This window comes from Pleuronectes platessa, chromosome 2 (genome assembly GCF_947347685.1).
Source record: "Pleuronectes platessa chromosome 2, fPlePla1.1, whole genome shotgun sequence".
Taxonomy (NCBI): Eukaryota; Metazoa; Chordata; class Actinopteri; order Pleuronectiformes; family Pleuronectidae; genus Pleuronectes; species Pleuronectes platessa.
The window spans coordinates 2,089,782-2,107,329 of record NC_070627.1 but is presented as its reverse complement, the minus strand read 5'-3'; the positions used below and the strand labels follow the sequence as shown (position 1 = coordinate 2,107,329).

The 17,548-nt window shown below is 47.4% G+C and overlaps 1 protein-coding gene across 1 annotated transcript in view; it reads right to left on the bottom strand.

The window, feature by feature from the left end:
- Positions 1–6,801: 6,801 nt before the first annotated feature.
- chd6 (chromodomain helicase DNA binding protein 6) overlaps positions 6,802–17,548 on the bottom strand; it is a 61,669-nt gene continuing 50,922 nt past the window's right edge. The window contains exons 33-44 of the mRNA XM_053438801.1: positions 17,237–17,445; positions 16,135–17,045; positions 15,684–15,938; positions 14,718–15,039; positions 13,212–14,504; positions 12,394–12,545; positions 11,876–12,151; positions 10,085–10,696; positions 9,722–9,961; positions 9,485–9,625; positions 9,106–9,210; positions 6,802–8,984 (exon numbers count right to left, since the gene is read on the bottom strand). Coding sequence (XP_053294776.1) covers positions 7,791–8,984; positions 9,106–9,210; positions 9,485–9,625; positions 9,722–9,961; positions 10,085–10,696; positions 11,876–12,151; positions 12,394–12,545; positions 13,212–14,504; positions 14,718–15,039; positions 15,684–15,938; positions 16,135–17,045; positions 17,237–17,445 — 5,710 coding nt within the window. The 3' untranslated portion in view covers positions 6,802–7,790. The remainder of the gene's footprint in view (positions 8,985–9,105; positions 9,211–9,484; positions 9,626–9,721; positions 9,962–10,084; positions 10,697–11,875; positions 12,152–12,393; positions 12,546–13,211; positions 14,505–14,717; positions 15,040–15,683; positions 15,939–16,134; positions 17,046–17,236; positions 17,446–17,548) is intronic.

The following is a 17,548-nucleotide window of genomic DNA, read 5'->3' as shown; positions in this document are numbered from 1 at the left end:
AGTGAACGTGTCGATGAGGTTTCATTTCACGTGAAAGACAAACACCAGAAAACTCTCACTGGTAATAAAAGACACACACAACCTACAAAACAAAGCTGGGATTCAAACCCACAACTGAGAACGATGGGGCTCTTGTACTTTCCCCCTTTCCCCCATAGATCAGCCCCCTACAGATCCCGGGTCAGTGGGGTCAGCGGGTCACAGACGAATGTAGATGAACAAAGACAAAAACAAAAGCATTTGCACCATTTAACGTTTTTCTCTTTCATTTTTTGTATCCGTCAGAAAGAAGACAGAATAAAAAAGGCCTCGGAAGAAAGAGGGAGAGGAAACGTCTTCGGCTCCTCAGCGGCGACTCGCAGGGAGGAAGCTGAGGAGGAAGTTGAGGAAGAAGTTGAGGAGGAAGCTGAGGAGGAAACTGAGGAGGAAGCTGAGGAGGAAGCTGAGGAGGAAGTTGAGGAGGAAGCTGAGGAGGAAGCTGAGGAGGAAGCTGAGGAGGTGACGGGCGAGCGGCGAGACGAGCGGCTCAGCACGACACGTGTCCCCCATTTCAATCTGAGACCAAATCAGTGTTTGAGGATGTTTCCGATCAGACTCGTTATTAAAAACATCAGAAAGTTGTTTACTGGAAACTTCAGTGGATTCTATGACTAAGACATTCTGTGAGTAACGATTTCCAGAGACGCTGGAGACTCGGTGATCGTCAGCAAACATCTGTCCCCTGGAGGACCCAGAGTTTATCTGGTGTCCCACCACGGAGACGGATCGCTTCCTCGTTCCAAGTCACACAATATTAAAGTTTGATTTGTGCGTTTGTATTTAAAAGAGAGAAAAACAAAGTTGTGTTAAGAACTTTTCCTTCAAATCAAACTGTCATTAAGTGGCTGACGTGTTTTTTCTAAATGTAAAAGTTTTATTTGCTTTTCTTCTTCTCGTCCAGTTTGCTTCTGTCAGTTTCATATTTAACAATATCCTTATGACGAAATGGGATTTTATTCCACAACATGAATGTATGTGTCACTAAATGTAAATATGGTTGATGAGCTGACTTCAGGTCTGTAGCTTCTTGAATTTGTTCCTTTGTGTTTGTGACATTAAGATTGTGAGTAAAACTTTTTCCTCTGTGTTTGACTCCGGGTTTCGTGATTCGGCCTCAGAGGGATCATCGTCTCCGAGGTCGTTAGAGATTCACGTTTTCTTTGTGTGTGTGTGAGTGTGTAAGTTTGAGTGTTTGTGTCGTGACCTTTAACGGTAAGTTAAACAAAAATATGTTCCCCAAAAAAAATATATATAAGTCAGAAAATCCCATTATTTAATGTTCTATATCCGGAAGCTTCTTTTTGAGCGGAGGTTTAAAAACCAGAAAATAAAATTTTACATGAAAAAGGTTTTAATGGATTTATCCCCATCAGAATTTAAATTTGTTTACATACATATATTAACGAGTTTCTAAAGAGCTGAATGTGTTTTGTTGTTATTGGGTTTGTTTTTTCTCTTTTTGGTGAAAAATCACAAAATCTTAAAATCTTAGAATTTGCATCTCAGCAGCAAACACAAAAAAAAACAGGAGAGTGAACAACACGATGTTTAGAACTTTGAATCAAACTCGGTCCAAATAACCGGAGCAAAGTGGAAAAATGAAAAACAACGTCGATATGAGTTAATATTTCATTAATGAAAGAAGTTATCTGCAATCTGGGAGGTATTTTTTATATGAAACATCACATACACAATCAAATTCAATATCCCTGTAGGAAATTAAAATGTGTCTCCCCCTCAGGTCGATGCTCCAGTTTGAGCCTCAACTCAAAATACTGTGAAGATCATCCCGAGTCACGTTCTCCTGTGACAGAGGTCTTCACCTCTTCTTCTCCTGTGACTCTTCACCTCTTCTTCTCCTGTGACTCTTCACCTCTTCTGCTCCTGTGACTCTTCACCTCTTGTTCTCCTGTGACAGAGGTCTTCACCTCTTCTTCTCCTGTGACTCTTCACCTCTTGTTCCCCTGTGACTCTTCACTCTTCACCTCTTGTTCTCCTGTGACTCTTCACCTCTTCTTCTCCTGTGACAGAGGTCTTCACCTCTTGTTCTCCACCTGCTCAGTTCACCTCACACAAGTTAATCCAGAGTCCATGGACGAGTCAGCGAAGACGAGGGAAAGTTGAAAGTCATCTTTTATTGCACAATAAAAGATCACACACACCATGTTCTGACTCATGAGATTGGTCCACATGGGAACACAGAGAGATATAGTTACAAAGAAGAACCAAAGAAAGAAAGAGGGAAGGAAAGAAAGATAGAAACCAACCAGGTTCAGTCTCTTCTCTACGTTTAACAGGAACAACCTCGTGAGGGACGCTCGGATTCTTTTTGTGTTGAGGTCGATTCACACACGTGATGAAGCGTTTGTGTTGAAGGACTCAGATCTGTGAGTATTTGTATTTAAAGGACTGAGATTTATGAGTGTTTGTATTTAAAGGACTGAGATCTGTGAGTATTTGTATTTAAAGGACTGAGATTTATGAGTGTTTGTATTTAAAGGACTGAGATCTGTGAGTATTTGTATTTAAAGGACTGAGATCTGTGATTATTTGTATTTAAAGGACTGAGACCTGTGAGTATTTGTATTTAAAGGACTGAGATCTGTGAGTATTTGTATTTAAAGGACTGAGATCTGTGAGTATTTGTATTTAAAGGACTGAGATCTGTGAGTATTTGTATTTAAAGGACAGAGATCTATGAGTGTTTGTATTTAAAGGACTGAGATCTGTGTGAGAGGTTTCGACCGTCTAAGGTCAAAGGTCAGCGACAGATCAGCTCTTAAAGAGACAGGAGCGAAAACCAAGTGTTTGAGACAGAGGCTGAAAAGAGGAGCTGCAGCGATGGAGAATATGATTAAACCGATGTTTTCTGAACATCAAAGCATGAAAACAAAACGATAACAAAACAATAATCTCCTTTAAGAATATGTGACAGGACATTTCTGGATGTTGAAGACAGTTGAAATCCAATGGAAATGGATCTATGGGACAAATGATCCAAATATTCTAATGGGAAAAACACCAAGAAAAACAAAGCACATATTTGCTGTATTATAATAAATGGATCAGTGTGAACTTCTGCTGTTGTTCAGCTTCTGTGTCTCAGAGACTTTCAGTCAAACTTCAGTCAAAACAAAACCCATAAATGTACTTTTTATAATTTGGAGCGACTCTCGGCTCGTGGACAAAGACACACTTCAGGTTTGTTTCAGCCCGAGAATCTGAAGTTTTGTCTTCAGGTCAGATTATTGTGAGTCTCAGACCAGATGTTCTCCGGACTCGTTACCGACTCTGGAAGCAGATGAGCAGGAGACGAGGGTCACAAGGAAAAGGTCGAGAGTTGAACTTCCACCTGAACCAGAACAAACCAGCGATCAGTCGAGAACTGCACAAGAAATACGTTAGTTAGGATGAAGCTTTACATTTTAGTTCTTTGTTTGTTGAGGTGAACGTTCTGAGGGACATGGAACCCCCCCCTCCCAGGAGTAAAACACTGTTAGAGAAGGCGTGTGACATGTGACACGTTCTGTGACATGTGACATGTTATGTGACATGAGAACGACCTCCAGCTGTGGCATCCGTTCAAGTTCCTTCACGAGGAAACACCAGTTACAGGAAGTGAGTTTTTTTACTTCTTAAAACTTTCTGATAATTGAGCCGTGGGAGACGACCGGCTCCCCCTAATGGCTCAGTGATGGAATAGCAACCAAAATGCAAGAACAAGCAAATACTTAAATAATACGTGAATAAAGATGGACGACATGACGGCTCACTAAGTGAAGCCAAAATGTCTCAATCCCCCCCTCTGGTGGCTGGTAGTGGTATAGGTCATGTGCCCCGCCTCCTCCGAGTTAGTGGATGGGACGAACACATTTTTTTTTTTTAAAGTAGACGTTAAATAAATGTTTCTCAAAGTTGGTTTCTGTCATTTACGGTTGTTGTCAACACACGGATGTTTGTTCATGTTTCTGATTGGTTTGCTTTTAATTAAGTGTTAATTGACAGCTGGGACTGACTCGCGATTGGTCGAGGGCTAACGAGGCTCCACGATCACACCTGCACAGATTTCAAACTACGTCACTGGTGCAAGAGTTGTTTGCTTCTTGTCGGGATGTCGGGAGGAGGTGAAGATGCATCGCCCATCTTTATCTCTATCTATGGATTTAACAGCCGTCCAATCAGGTCAAAGTAAAGTGTTCTGTTCTCCACCTTCACATGAGAACGTCATGGATGAGAGGGAAGAGCATGAACCTCCTGAAAACACCAGGAAAAACCACAGAAGAAGAAAGTTCTTTGGATATTCCTGACACTGGCGTCAAAGCATCTGTCTCCGTGTTGTGGATCTTTTCAGTCAGGTCATTCTGCAAATTGTGTCACTTTATTAATTCAGATTTCAGTCAGAGTCGAGGAAGCTGAGATCAACTTGAGTTGATTTCAATGAGCAACAACAGTTTCTTCCAGTTTCAGAAATCCTCAGATTCTTCTAGAGACCCGTTTGACCAATCAGCATCCACGATCCTCTCCGTTCATGTCCGACTCCACAGAAAAGAACACCGGGTGTGGAAGTTAAATTTCTTTTAATCGGGGGTTGGGGGGTATTTAGAAAACAGCTACAACAGTCACAGAGATGAACAGTGGACGACACAGGGAGTGTTTCAGTTCAGATTAATAAAAAGCTGGAGGAGGCTCACACCCTTCGCTCTCATCTTTACGTTTCCCTTTTAACGAAACCGCGATCTGCGAAGAGTTGAAACCCAACGAAGACCGCTTTCCCACGGGGGGGGGGGGGGGGGGGGGGGGGGGTTTACGTCGTGTGCAGGCGACGCCCACAACAAGGAGGAAACTCATTTAAAGTCATTTAAATCGAGGCACTGATAAGGAAACAGTCACTTTTCATTTTTTGTTCACTCTCCGTTTTGTGCTTTGAGCGACGACTGATTGACTTCGGGGGGATGGGGGGGGGACAGTGGTACCTTTGCTTTTCAACATAATGCACATCACCACGGCTGTGAACGCTTAACGGACTGAGCACGAACACACAACATGACGAGATGTAACAGAACATCGATACAAAGAAACACTAGCTAAATAAGGCATTTTACTTTTATTAATACATCATGAAACTAAGAGAGAAAGAACAAAAGAAAAAAAATAAAAAGTCATATTTGGTGAAAGTTTGGCAAAGCAAGAAGAAAAGTAGAATAAATTATATGGAGCCACAAACTTGTGACAAGGCAACAACCATGTTTTTTTCTTTTTCCCGATGAGAAATGTGACCTGTAGACGGAAACACAATGAGACGTGTGTGCGCATGCATGCACAAAGACACACACAGACACACACTCTCCCATCATCACACACCCGCTCTCTCTCTCTCTCTCACAAACACACACAGACACAGACACACACACGGGGGGGGGGGGGGGGGGGGAGAAAAGATAGAAACAGGTGAACACTCACAAAAAAAAAAAAAGACATTGTGCAAAAATGATGTTTCCATGTATGAAAACAAAAAGACGTGAACGTTGAACATGTGACGCTCGGACCCTGTTGTGAATGAAACCAGCCACTTGCCTCCATTGAATGTACAGTACAGTCTGTGTGCTGCACGACACGGGGACCAGTCTCAACGCCAGGTCCCCCTCGACTGTGTCAAGTATTTTTTTTTCCCATTGGAGAAACAAAAACAAAAAGGCGAAAGAAATAAATGGTGCACTTACATATATATATATATATATATATATATAAAAACAAAACAAAACTGAAATATACAGCGATAGATTTACATATTTAGAAACTCTTAGTATGAACTGCTATTAAAACTAATCTTAGGAAAAGAGACGAGACAAAGAGCAACGACTGAGTCACACGACTTTGTTTCCCTCCTCTTCCCGTGTTCCCTGCTCTTCGTCCCTCGAAGACAGACTTTTCCCTTTCGCCGGACAGATGGTGGACATGTCTCGAGACAGAGTCCCACCGTGGAAACAAAGACGTCTGGTCAAACATCAAAAATAAAGTATAACTGTATATGAAGTGAAATGATGCTACAGGTCATGATTGGAGTTGTTTCACTGTGTGCGAGCCACTGTTTAATCTGATTCACTGTGAGTTGATGTCATTTGGGATTTAAAAAATTAAAAACACCTCCTTTCCTCTTTCCTCCCTCCATCTCAATGTCTGATGGACAGCATGGAATCGATCTCCTACTGCCCCCTGGTGGTTTGGCTGAGGGACGTTCTCTCAAAGTGACTTTGTGTCTGAGCTAGAAAATCTTACCATGATCTAAAAAACGGGATAAAAGAACTAAATATCATTAAATTAATCTCTTTTCAACAAAAGGAAATAAAAAAGGTGGTGTTCTTGTTTCTGAAAATCTGTTTCTACTCAACATCTCCTCCTCTTGGATTCTTCTGGAGTGAAGGTGAAATAAACTTCTTAAAAAGAAGTTAGAGCAGCCATGGCATAGCATTGATTATAGATTAATTTATAACCTAAATAAAAGCATGAGTTTGATCTGAAACACATGTGTGTGTGGGGGGGGGGGGGCTGCAGATGATGATATCCTAAACTTAAGATACAACATCTTTTCTATTGTGGCTTCTGACCTTCTGGTCACTTTAACAGCCAAAGATCTTTGACTTTAACACGTAAAAAACTATCAAAACACTTGAGATTATTCTGATTTGGCATCTTTCTGACATCTACCTCATGTACTTGTTTTCTTAAGAGTCCAGATCGTAGACTTTTAAAATCTACGATCTGATCCCGGGCGTCTGTCTGTTTCATTTGAACTCTAAGGCTACATCCATACGACGTAAATGTTTTTTTTTTAAAAACTAAAACACACGGAATTGATTCTCCATATCGTGTTCTACACTCGAGGCCGGGCTAGTTGATTGGTTCTGGAAGTGGGTCATGTGACCGGACCCTGACGAATCAGCGAAGGTTAGGACATGACGGGAAAGGTCCCGATCAGCGGGAGGTTGTGAGTGTCAATTTTTTTTTTTATTTCCAAACATCTCGGAGTGAGTTTTTCAACTAAAACGGATTCAGCAGCGTTTACAAACGTCCAAAGAAGATCGGACGCTTCTTCTGTAGCAGGTATCGAAACGTGGTCGTGTGGATGTAGCCTGAGTCGAATGTCACGGAGGTGTTTCAGTGTTTCTGGGAACGCCCCTTCAGATTCTCCGAGGTTAATCTGGCCCAAAACATCATCCTAGTGTTCCTCCGCTCGATCTTCTACGAGTTCTTTCAGAATGAGTTAAGAAAACCACCTCCTTTAAATCTCATGTCTGTGCAAAACACACCAAACTGAAGCTGCGCGTCCCAAACATCTGTCAAAACAAACCATCTTGGATTATTGTGTGACAACACGACAATCACTCCCTTCTGGGTTAGAGGATCTACCCTGCTGTGTGTGTGTCTGTGTCTGTGTGTGTGTGTGTGTGTGTGTGTGGACTCAGTCTTGATGCAGAATGAAGGGGAGGAATACATAGAAGAATCGTTTCTTACACTTGTTTGTATACAAGGAGGGAGTGAAGAGGGCGGGGGGGGTCTTGGTATATAAACATGACCAAGTTGAATATAATCATCATCGTTATTATTAGTCATCGTCATAATAAAAGTCTTTACATGGACATTGACTGACAGACACGGCACAAACTTTACACTGTTGCTCAGTCGAGAAAAGGAGCAGCAGAGGAGACGGGAGGAGAGCGCAGGAAGTCTCTCTGTCCAGTCTGTCTCCTCCTCTACACCCCCCCCTCTCCGTCTTCCTGTCTCTGCTCCTCAGTCTCCTGCTTCTCCTCCGATCCCTCCGCCTCCTCCTCTGTTGCTGCTGCTCCCTCGGGGTGGGGGTGGGAGTCTGATTCCTGGGGCTCCGAGGGCCCGTCCTCCGTGTCTCCCTGCACGGAGGACAGGGGCTCTTCTCCCTGGGGCTCTTCAGTCGGAGGGGGGCCTGGGTCCGGAGCCGAGGTAGAGGGGATGGAGGGAGACACGGAGGAGGCTGGGTGGGAGGCGACGCTAACCTTAAGTGTACTTTCTCTCTCCTCCTCTCTCTCCACTTCCTCCCTCCCTCTCTTCCTCCTCCTCTTTGGGCTTCCCGGGGAACCGTCTACTACGCCGTGGGGCATGGCGGGCAGCGCCATGAGGCCCCCGTGCTGCAGGAACATGTGCGGATACAGCAGGCCGTGGGACATGCCCGGGATCAGGAAGGGGTTGAAGGTAAGATGGCTGCCAGCGCTCGCTCCGAGGTGCATAGAGCCCAGATGGGCCCTGCTGGTGGAGGTAATGATGGCCGCCGCCTCCATCGCTCCCGGCCTCTTGTTGGTGTCAGCTGCTCCTTTCTCCTCCGGGCTCCAGTCCTTTTCGCCACCGGCAGCCGGAGAAGCTGCACTCTCTCTGTCAGCGGGCGTGGTGGATGAGGGGCTGGCCTCAGATGTGGAGGGCGCCATTGTCGTGGTGACCTTCGGCGCTGACAGAGAAGAAGAGGAGGAGGAGCTCGGGTGAGGAGGCTGCGCGTGGGCCATCATTGCTCCGACGCTGAACAAGGCATGCTGGGAGATCCCGGCCCCATGGGGGTGCGGGATGCCGTGCAGCATCATGGGTAACATGCTCATCCCGTTCTTGGCGTCCTCTGCCGACCCTCCAGCTCCACCCACCTGGGAGGAGAAACCGTGAGGGAATCCAGCGGCCATGATCCCCGAGATGGGGATTCCAGAAATACCACCACGGAGATTCTGCATGGCCACCATGGAGTCCATGCTGCCGATCAAACCGCCGTTCATGAAGAGCGGGGGGCCGAGGCCTGAGGAGGAGGAGTCAGAGACGGAGAGGAGGGGCTTAGGCATCTCGCTGCGAGGCCGACGCCCACGCCGACGAGAGTTCGGGTCCCGGTTGACTGGTTCCGTCAGGATCCGAGAGAACTTCCCCTCAGGGAGGAAACCCTGCAGGTTACAGGAGGAACAAATATTATATTCAACTTATTAAAAAAGTAAAATCCTCCCTCAATGTTTCAATGTGATAATCCTGCATGTTTTTAATGATCATTAAAGTTGTTCTACTCACGGAGTGTTTGACCACGTCAGCCCAGTCCGGAGCCACGTAGTACTCCGAGTTAGCGTCCAGCCACCTGGAGAGCTCTTTGATGGCTGGAGCCATGGCGCCACCAAGCTGTGAGGTGAGGGAAACCAGAACAACAATTCAATGAGAATCATATTCAGCCGAATGTGGGAGTTCTTCGTCTTTATCTGCTTTACAGCAGCCGGTGAGACCAGTGGATGACACCACAGCGCCACCAAGCTGCAGCAAAGTGTAACGCAAGTTCTACACAGTAAATTGCAGATGAACCGATGGTGTGAGTGATCTGTATGAACGTGTGTGTGTGTGTGTGTGTGTGTGTGTGTGTGTGTGTGTGTGTGTGTGTGTGTGTGTGTGTGTTTTCTACCCTGCGTCCAGTGCCTCGGTGCACGACGGGCACCCGCTCCTCCCCCGTCAGAGAGTTGATGTCCAGCTTGGTCGGGTCTTTACAGCGATGCCTCCTCTGCTTGGGACGCTCCACGAAGCCATGAAGCAGACCTGCTCCAGACTGAAGAGAGGACAGAGACGTTCATGAGACACGACCATTAATTAAACACACAAACAAACGTGGCTTTGTCGTATCAATGGCGTGTTTCTGACGTACGTGGGCGAACGCGGGCAGATCCATGCTGTAGCCCGGATTCTGTCTCAGCCACTCGATCAGACCTTTGCTCGCCGCCTCCCGGTCGATCGCCACAATCTCCGGCTGAGGAGGCGTCTGCGTGGGGGTGGGAGTAGAGGAGGTGGACGGAGTGGGAGGACCCGCGGGTCTCTCTGAAGGGGAGGGGGACGGCGAGGAGGTGGAGGAGGAGACGGAGGAGTGGCTGATCATATCCACCCGGCCCTGCAGGGAACACACACACACACACACACACATGTTTTAGCTTGATATTGAACACTCCATCTTTCGGACTCCCCCCCCCCCCCGGTGAAGCTCCTCTGTCACACTGGCCTCACGCTGACCCACCTGTGTCTCAGGGAGGTGCAGTCCTCGGCTCTTGGTGAACTCAGAGTACAGAGCCTCCACGTTTCTCCTCCTGCCTCTCCTCCTCCTCAGTGAGTCATCTCCCCTCAGGCTCCCGTTAACTATCTGCCCTGTGACAGGATGGATGAGCCCGGCCTGCAGTATCCCCGCCATGTCGATTCCCACAGAGCCAGACAACGGGGCTGTGATGGGGGGCGGCGGCAGCTTGTGACCGCTGCCGGCCCCGTGGTGGCTGCCTCCTGACGCAGCCTCAGCCGAGCCACTAGTGGTGCTTATCTCTGTGGACGACTTGGTTAGATCGATGGCTGCTTCTTGCCAGCCGTTCATCAACATGGCTCCCGTGCGGTGAGAGGGCGGGGCCACCACCGGCCCCTTCTCACCACTGGAGCTAGTGGCGGCGGCAGCGTGGCACGCCGACTTCCCGGCTAAAACCTTGGCGGCTGCAGCTGCCGCGGCCTCGTAGTCAAACGACCTTCGACCTCCTGCGCGTTTGAGCTCGGGGAGGTAGGGAGGAGCCACGAGCCTCTCCTGTAAGAGAGGCAAGGAGGTGAGGCGCCAAGCTCCGCGCCCGCATGCGCCGCCCCGAGGCACGTACTGTCAGGGTGGACAGGGTGGGTGAGGGGTAGACAAGAATGGGAGAGAGATGATGGCTTTATTAAACACACACATGGACTGAGACACAACACAGTGAAGGCTGTCAACCAGACCTGGGGAGAACTACCTCAACTCTTCAGTTTATCAGCTCTCGGTTTGATGAGTCATAAAAATCGGGTGGAACATGATTGACAGCTAAGACTGACAGAAGTCTTAGCTGTCAATCACGATGATCGCTGCCACGGCTCCACTCAACGATCACGACATCACGAGGGCAGCTTTCATATAATGGATACTTTGGCTTAAGCGGGAGGAGGTGGAGCCTCAAGAGAAGCTCGGGCTCGAAAAATGATTCAAGCCCAAATAATATTATTTCAAACTATTTGGGTTTTCTCACCCTTTATCTAGAATCTATGGTTCGTGGCCTCATGTGATTAGGATTAAAACAGCTGAGTCGAGAGAAAAGTAATTTGAGATTTAACTCCATTTCTATTGTTCCAAATTCTTATAATAATAACTTCTTCAAAAGTGATTTTCTGATTTGTTTACCTCAGATTATGAGATATTAAGTCTATAAATAGTTTGCACACCCTCAGTTCCCTGGTTTATGGTGTGTAACATTTTCTAAGTCCGATAATTAGTTAAATTGGCTGTAAAATAACAAAATACTTTTACTCTTTGAGTAAAAGAAGTAGTAATTTTCCTCATATATGAGGCTTAAAAAAAACTAGCTATATGACTACAAGCCCAAGTCTGATATCAACATGTATAATATCAACAGTACACAATACAGACACTTTACAAGAAAGCAATGATGAATCTATGAAGTGAACCAGAGGTGCCCAGTGTCACCTGACTAACCTGCTCTATGATGTACAAATTAAAAACTAATCAGATGATATATACTCAATAAAAATTAACAAAGATAAATAATATAATTTGTTTTAATGTGAAAATACTTTATAAACTGTAATTTAAAGTAAAGCACTCTGAGTCTGCAGAGTCTTCTTCAGTCTCCTTTGAGGAGATTGAACTTCATCAGCAGTTTTAACTGGACACCACTTGTATGAATCGTGATATGAGACAATGGAAATAAATGTAGACGGATGACAGATACCCTGATATGGAGGGAAAAGGGTTTGGACCTATTCATTCATCAGGTCACAGGTTCATTCTCACCTTGGGTAGTCTGGTCAGAGGCGGAGGGATCTGGAACGCCAGTCCTGGGTTAGTCTGCTGACCTCTGGCCTGTGCCTGGACGGAGCTGGAGGCCGTGGTGGGGAGGAACGCCGCTCGCTGGTGGTGGTGGTGCTGGTGCTGCTGGGCCAAGCTGTTGGCCAGGCAGGAGTTGGCGCTGAGGGAACCGGGCGCGTCGTGCTGCTCGCTGGGCCAAGGCCACTTCCCTTTCAGGATGGCGTGACAGATGCTGTCCAGGCGGTTGATGATCACCCGGTCCTACAGGGGCAGAGAGAAGGTGACGGGAATTAAAAACCTGAGGAAGATACAATGAGAAGAGGAACACAAATACACAAGAGAGAGGGGAGGGCAACGTTTGGATAAACAAAAAAATAAACAGCAAAAAATCTGTACAAACTGAAACAACAACTCGAAGTAACTAAACGTGTACAGGTTTGAAATGTGTCTCGTGTTAAACTGATCCCAGAGGGAACATTTGGACGGAAACGACCACTCGGTACCTTCGGCCATTCTGAAAACGAGTAAAGTGCTTTCTCCTGCAGGAGCTGAGCGATGGTCGGCTCCCTGGCGTCGTGGAGGCCGTCAGGAAGGTCACACATGGAGATGGGAGCTGCAAACCGGGGGCTGCCTGCGTATCCTTCCACCACAGGGACTATAGGACAGAGGACGACACGTTTGAAACTGACAGTTTGTCTAACAGGAAACATGTAGTGTGGATTTAACATCATCAAGATTAAAGTTAATCAAGCAACAGATTAGTCGATGGAAAGTGAATTAAGAGAAATTATATCTTTACTTTTCCAGGGCTGTTATTCTAAATTCTTTTGACCTCTGAACCAAACAAAGCTTAAAGGAGACATAGTGACATACTTTCCTCTAGGGTGTTATTAAGGTTTTTGTGAACGTAAAAAAAGTCTGTACTAAAGTGAGCTCCTGAAACACGTCACATCGTATTAACTGCACTGACACACTGGATTCTAAAGGTCTCTACAGACGCAGCAGCTGCTGATTGATGTCGGCATCAAGTGAAGACGTTGGAAGACATGTTTGTCCAATTAATACAATAAGCTCATAGTTAATCTGTGACATCAAGCATATGTTGAAGTATTAAACACGTATTTAAACTCTGGTCATCTACCTCAGAGGTTTCTTCCACAAGAATGATAGGAATGACCTTCATAGTTACAACTGTCTCACACCAGTTAACTGTTAAATAAACTGCATCCTATAATTTATAGGTGTAAAGCATGTAAATCTTTTCAAGTAATACCACTAATTAAAGGTAAGAGCTAAACATGTCTCGTGTGAGGATTCTCACCCGGTGTGCTCGGCCTCTCCTCCTTCACTTGGCCTCTCTCCACCAGGCTCTCTGAGGAGTCCACCAGCCCGTCTGCTTGCTCCAGCTTCGGGGTGAGCACCGTGCTGTCGGCCTCCAGCAGCTCCTGCTTCGTCTCACATTTGATCTCCGTGAACTCCAGGTCCTCCGGCTTGGCCTCGGGTTTGACCTCCGAGCTGTCCGGGTAGGCCGCGAGCTCCAGGACGTCCGGCTTGGCCTCAGGCTTGATGGCGGACGTGTCGGGGAAAGCTGTCTCACTCTTGAGCCCGGAGATGTCTGGGTAAGAAGCGAACTCCAGAGCCACTGGTTTGGCTTCGGGCTTGACCTCGACGCCCTCGGAGAAGGCTGCAAACTGGAGAACTTCCGGTTTGCGGTCTACGCGCTCGGGCTTCATGGAGATGCTGAGATCTTCAGGGATCGACTGCAGGGTTTCTTCTTTCAGGGGAAAATCCAACTGCTCCGCTTTGGTCACCATCTTCTCTGACTTGACGGGGTAAGAGAGAAACTTTGCACGTCTGCCTTCAGAGCTGTCAGGGTAGACGGGCAACGCCTCCTCAACGACCTCCATCTTTGTCTCCTCCAACTTGATTGGCTGCTCCAGTTGAGTCAGTGTCTTCTCACCACCGTCGTCTGGTGACAGAGGAAATTTAAGATCAGGTGTTTTGGCGTCCATGCTGTTTTCAGGCAGAGCGGCGACAGGTCGGATCTGAAGCAGCTGGTCTTTGTTGTCCTGATATGAGGAGATTGTCAAGGCTCCGTTCTTACAGTCTTCACCTGGACCTTCGTAATTCTCCTGATCTGTGGAGACTTCAGTTTTCCCACCGTTCTTTGCGAGGGTCTCATCAGACGTTGATGCCACCGTGTCAGAGGGGAGTGAAGCTGAGGAGCAGTTCGACTGTTTCACCGGGACGTCCTCATCCACTTGATCTGTGGGCTCCATGGAACCATCCTCTCTGGAATGTTCTGCCATATCTCCCGCTTGCAGGAACTCTTCAGATGCATTTCCTATTAAAGTTCCAGACTTTTCATTCGTCTGATACAGAATCAACCCGTCCACCTCCTCCTCCGGCTCCTCAATGGACTCGGGACACTGCTCGATCTTCCCGAGATAAGGATGCACGTCTCGGGGAAAGCCTGATTTACTCTCTACTCCCTCAAAGCTCGGCTGGAAGTCTTGAGACAGATGGTTTGACACCTCCATCGTCTCGTCCTGGTCTTCTGGTTCCAACCCATCGATCTGGTCCATGTGAGGATTCAAGACTCCCAAACTTTGGGCTGCAAATACAAGACAGAAGGAATTTAAATCAGGAGGAAAGGAAAGCAGGCAGTTTATGTGATTATAGCATCTTTACATGTATTCTGATGGCCCATGTTTATTAGAAAATCTCTGGATATACGCACATGATCTGAAAGTAGAAAAATCTAGTGCCCACTGAGACGTCTTCCAAACTTTGAGACCAATAAGACGAATAGTTTTATGTCAAATACCTTGTTGTGTGTCACTGTGTTCTCCTTCCAGACGCTGACCTCCTTCTTTGTCTCCGCTCTGCTCCATGTTCTCCACCGACAAGTCTTCCACATCTTCTTCCTCCTTCTCATCGAACTCAAACCCAGCACCCCCGTCCCGCTCCTCTTCCTCGTCCACAGGATTGGTCAGGCTCTCGGCGACGTCGGCGTGGCCCAGCCTATCCTGTGGCTCATGGGCGGTGATGTCAGAGAGAGAGAGGGGAGGAGGGGGGACGTACGGCGGAGGGGGGCTCGCTGATAGGTCGGTTTGATCTGCGCTGGGCTCCTCGCTCACACCAATGTCCTAAACAAAATAACAATAACACATTTATGTTTAAAGAACTTCCTCCCAACAATCTTTCAAACTTTGGTGGATTGTTTCAGCCGGGGATCATGGGTAATATCCGTCTGAATTGAGACTCGTCATCTAACAGAATGAATCACCACGTGTGCCTGTAGGGGGCGCTGCTGCTCAGTCAGTCACATAGTGCTGCTATAAAACTATATTTACTTCATCAATATTTCCAAAGTTCACTGATCTTTAAACAGCTTTTAATTGACATTTTCTCATTAGGTTGAAACTGAAAATATTGTCTGTATAATAATGATTTCAGCAGCAAATATAAAGTAGTTAATATATGTTTTTTACAATGTAATGACATTTAACTGCTAAATAGTAAATTAATATTCCTCTGGTAGAAGTCAGTAACAGCTTGAGTGGGCGTTTTGAGAAAATGAAAAATAAGAAAAAGAGATAAAATGAATTTCATAGTAATTTTGTCAATATTAGTCCTCAGCCTGCCGCATTTAAACATTAATGGTTTCAGATTATTGTTTCCACAGGGGTGTGATTACACAACAATGTTTTTAAAAATGCTTTTGAAATCATCATCATTTTCTCTGCGAGTTGCTAATGTCGCCCTGAAGGAACCGGAGGGTGGAACCCACCTTAAAGAGCATGAAGCTGGAGGACAGCGGCTCCACTGAATCTCCTGCAGATGGGTGGGACGGGGAGGAGGAGGGCGGGAGGCCCAAACACTCCTCCAGGGTCCCTCCTTCCTCCGCTCCTCTGTCTCCCGCCTGCGTCTCCTCGTCCTCCTCCTCCAGAAAGCCGGCCTCCAGAGCGGAGGGACCCAGGATCGGATCGGACTCGTTGAACATGTGGTGAGCAGGACTGGAGTGGTCTGTTCCGTCCCAGGGAGCCTGCAGGGACAGAGGTGGTGGATGAAAGAAAGATGGCGGTGCAGACATGTGGATGAGGTCATAGAAAAGTACAATAACGACCTTGGGAAAGTCCTTGAAAAATGTAAGAGTTTGTGGGAGTTGGATCATTTGATTTTATTGTTTGTTTGTAGCAGGCACTTCATATAAGACATTCATTAAAAAGGAGAACACAAACCTGTAACTGGTCCAGCTCCACTGACGGCGCCATCAGCCCAGTTTCCTCTGAGGAACCCTGCTCGCCCACCAGCACGTCGCTCCTTAGTTTAGAATCCAGGTCTGCTCCGCCCACAACGTACGAGTTGAGCATACTCTGACCTCCTGCAGCCGAGTTGAAGGGGAAACCGTTGAGGGCGTCTTTGGAGGTTTTCCCTCCGTGAAGAGCATCTGCAGACATGGCGTCATGCTGCAGGGAACTCAGCTCCAGGGACTCATCCAAAGGGGGACAGTCAAGGAAATCTCCCCGAGACCCGGGCACCAATCCCAGGCTCGGTGAGGCAGAATCGTGGGCATCCAGTGGTGGAGGCTGGAGGTGAGGGTGAGAGGAAGAGGAAGACGAGGAGGAAGGAGAGGGAGCGGATGGAGGCATAATGTGATGCTGGTGGTGATGCTGGTGGTGGTGAGAGGACTGGTGGGGGTATTCAGGAGGCTGAGGGGAGTGGCAGCCGAGGCCCGAGTCGTACAGGCAGCAGTGAGGATGCTGCAGCTGCGGATGCGACGAGGAGAAAGAAGAGGACGAGATGGACAAGCCGGGGTGGTGGTGGTAACCCTGATGGAGGTGAGAGGGCTGCCTCTTGACGTAGTTCCTGTGAGCCTCCAGGAAGCTCAGCTGGGGGTCGTTGAGGATGTAGAAGTCGGTTCGGCTCAAGCCGTGACGGGCCGCCCCAATGAGGAGGTCGCGGTCGTGTTTGCCGGTCTCCCACCAGACCGGGAGGTAGAGGGAGGGGCGGCACAGCTGGAGGCGGGCGGAGAGTAACGGGTGACGGAGAACCTGCTCTCTGATTTTGCGGAGCAGCTCGATGCGATACAAAGTCCGGGCGGCTCGCTCCTCTGTCAGAGGCTCCACCAGCACAACGGGATCCACCAGCCCTGAGGTGAGAGGAGAAGGGGGGGGGAGGGAGTCAGACGTTAGCGTGAAGACGAGTTTAACAGATGAAGAGCGTTCAACACCTGAGCTGATGTTTGTATCACTAGCTCGACCCTCTTACATCCCAGTTAAGACATTAACAATATAAAAGACCAGAGAACGTTTTCTTTAACATATTAAATATAAACCACACCTTCTTCTTTCCTCAGGGGCAGCTTGCAGGCCGTCCTGCACATGTTGACGAAGGAGTTAAAGTATCTCTCCAGACTCTCGTCCGTCTTCCTCTCCAGTCGGGCCAGAGCTCTGAACTGGGACCAGTCGAAGGTTTTCCTCTCGGGGTCGTAGACCACCCCGTAGGACGACACGGTGCGGTAGAAGTCCGCCTGCTCTCGACGAGTCCACCTGAGGCGAGGCCGAGGAGACACGGAGAAATGATCAGGAAGAGGAAAGTACATTGTCATCTTTTGAAGTCTTGGTGACAAGAAATTTGAATTAATAATATTTA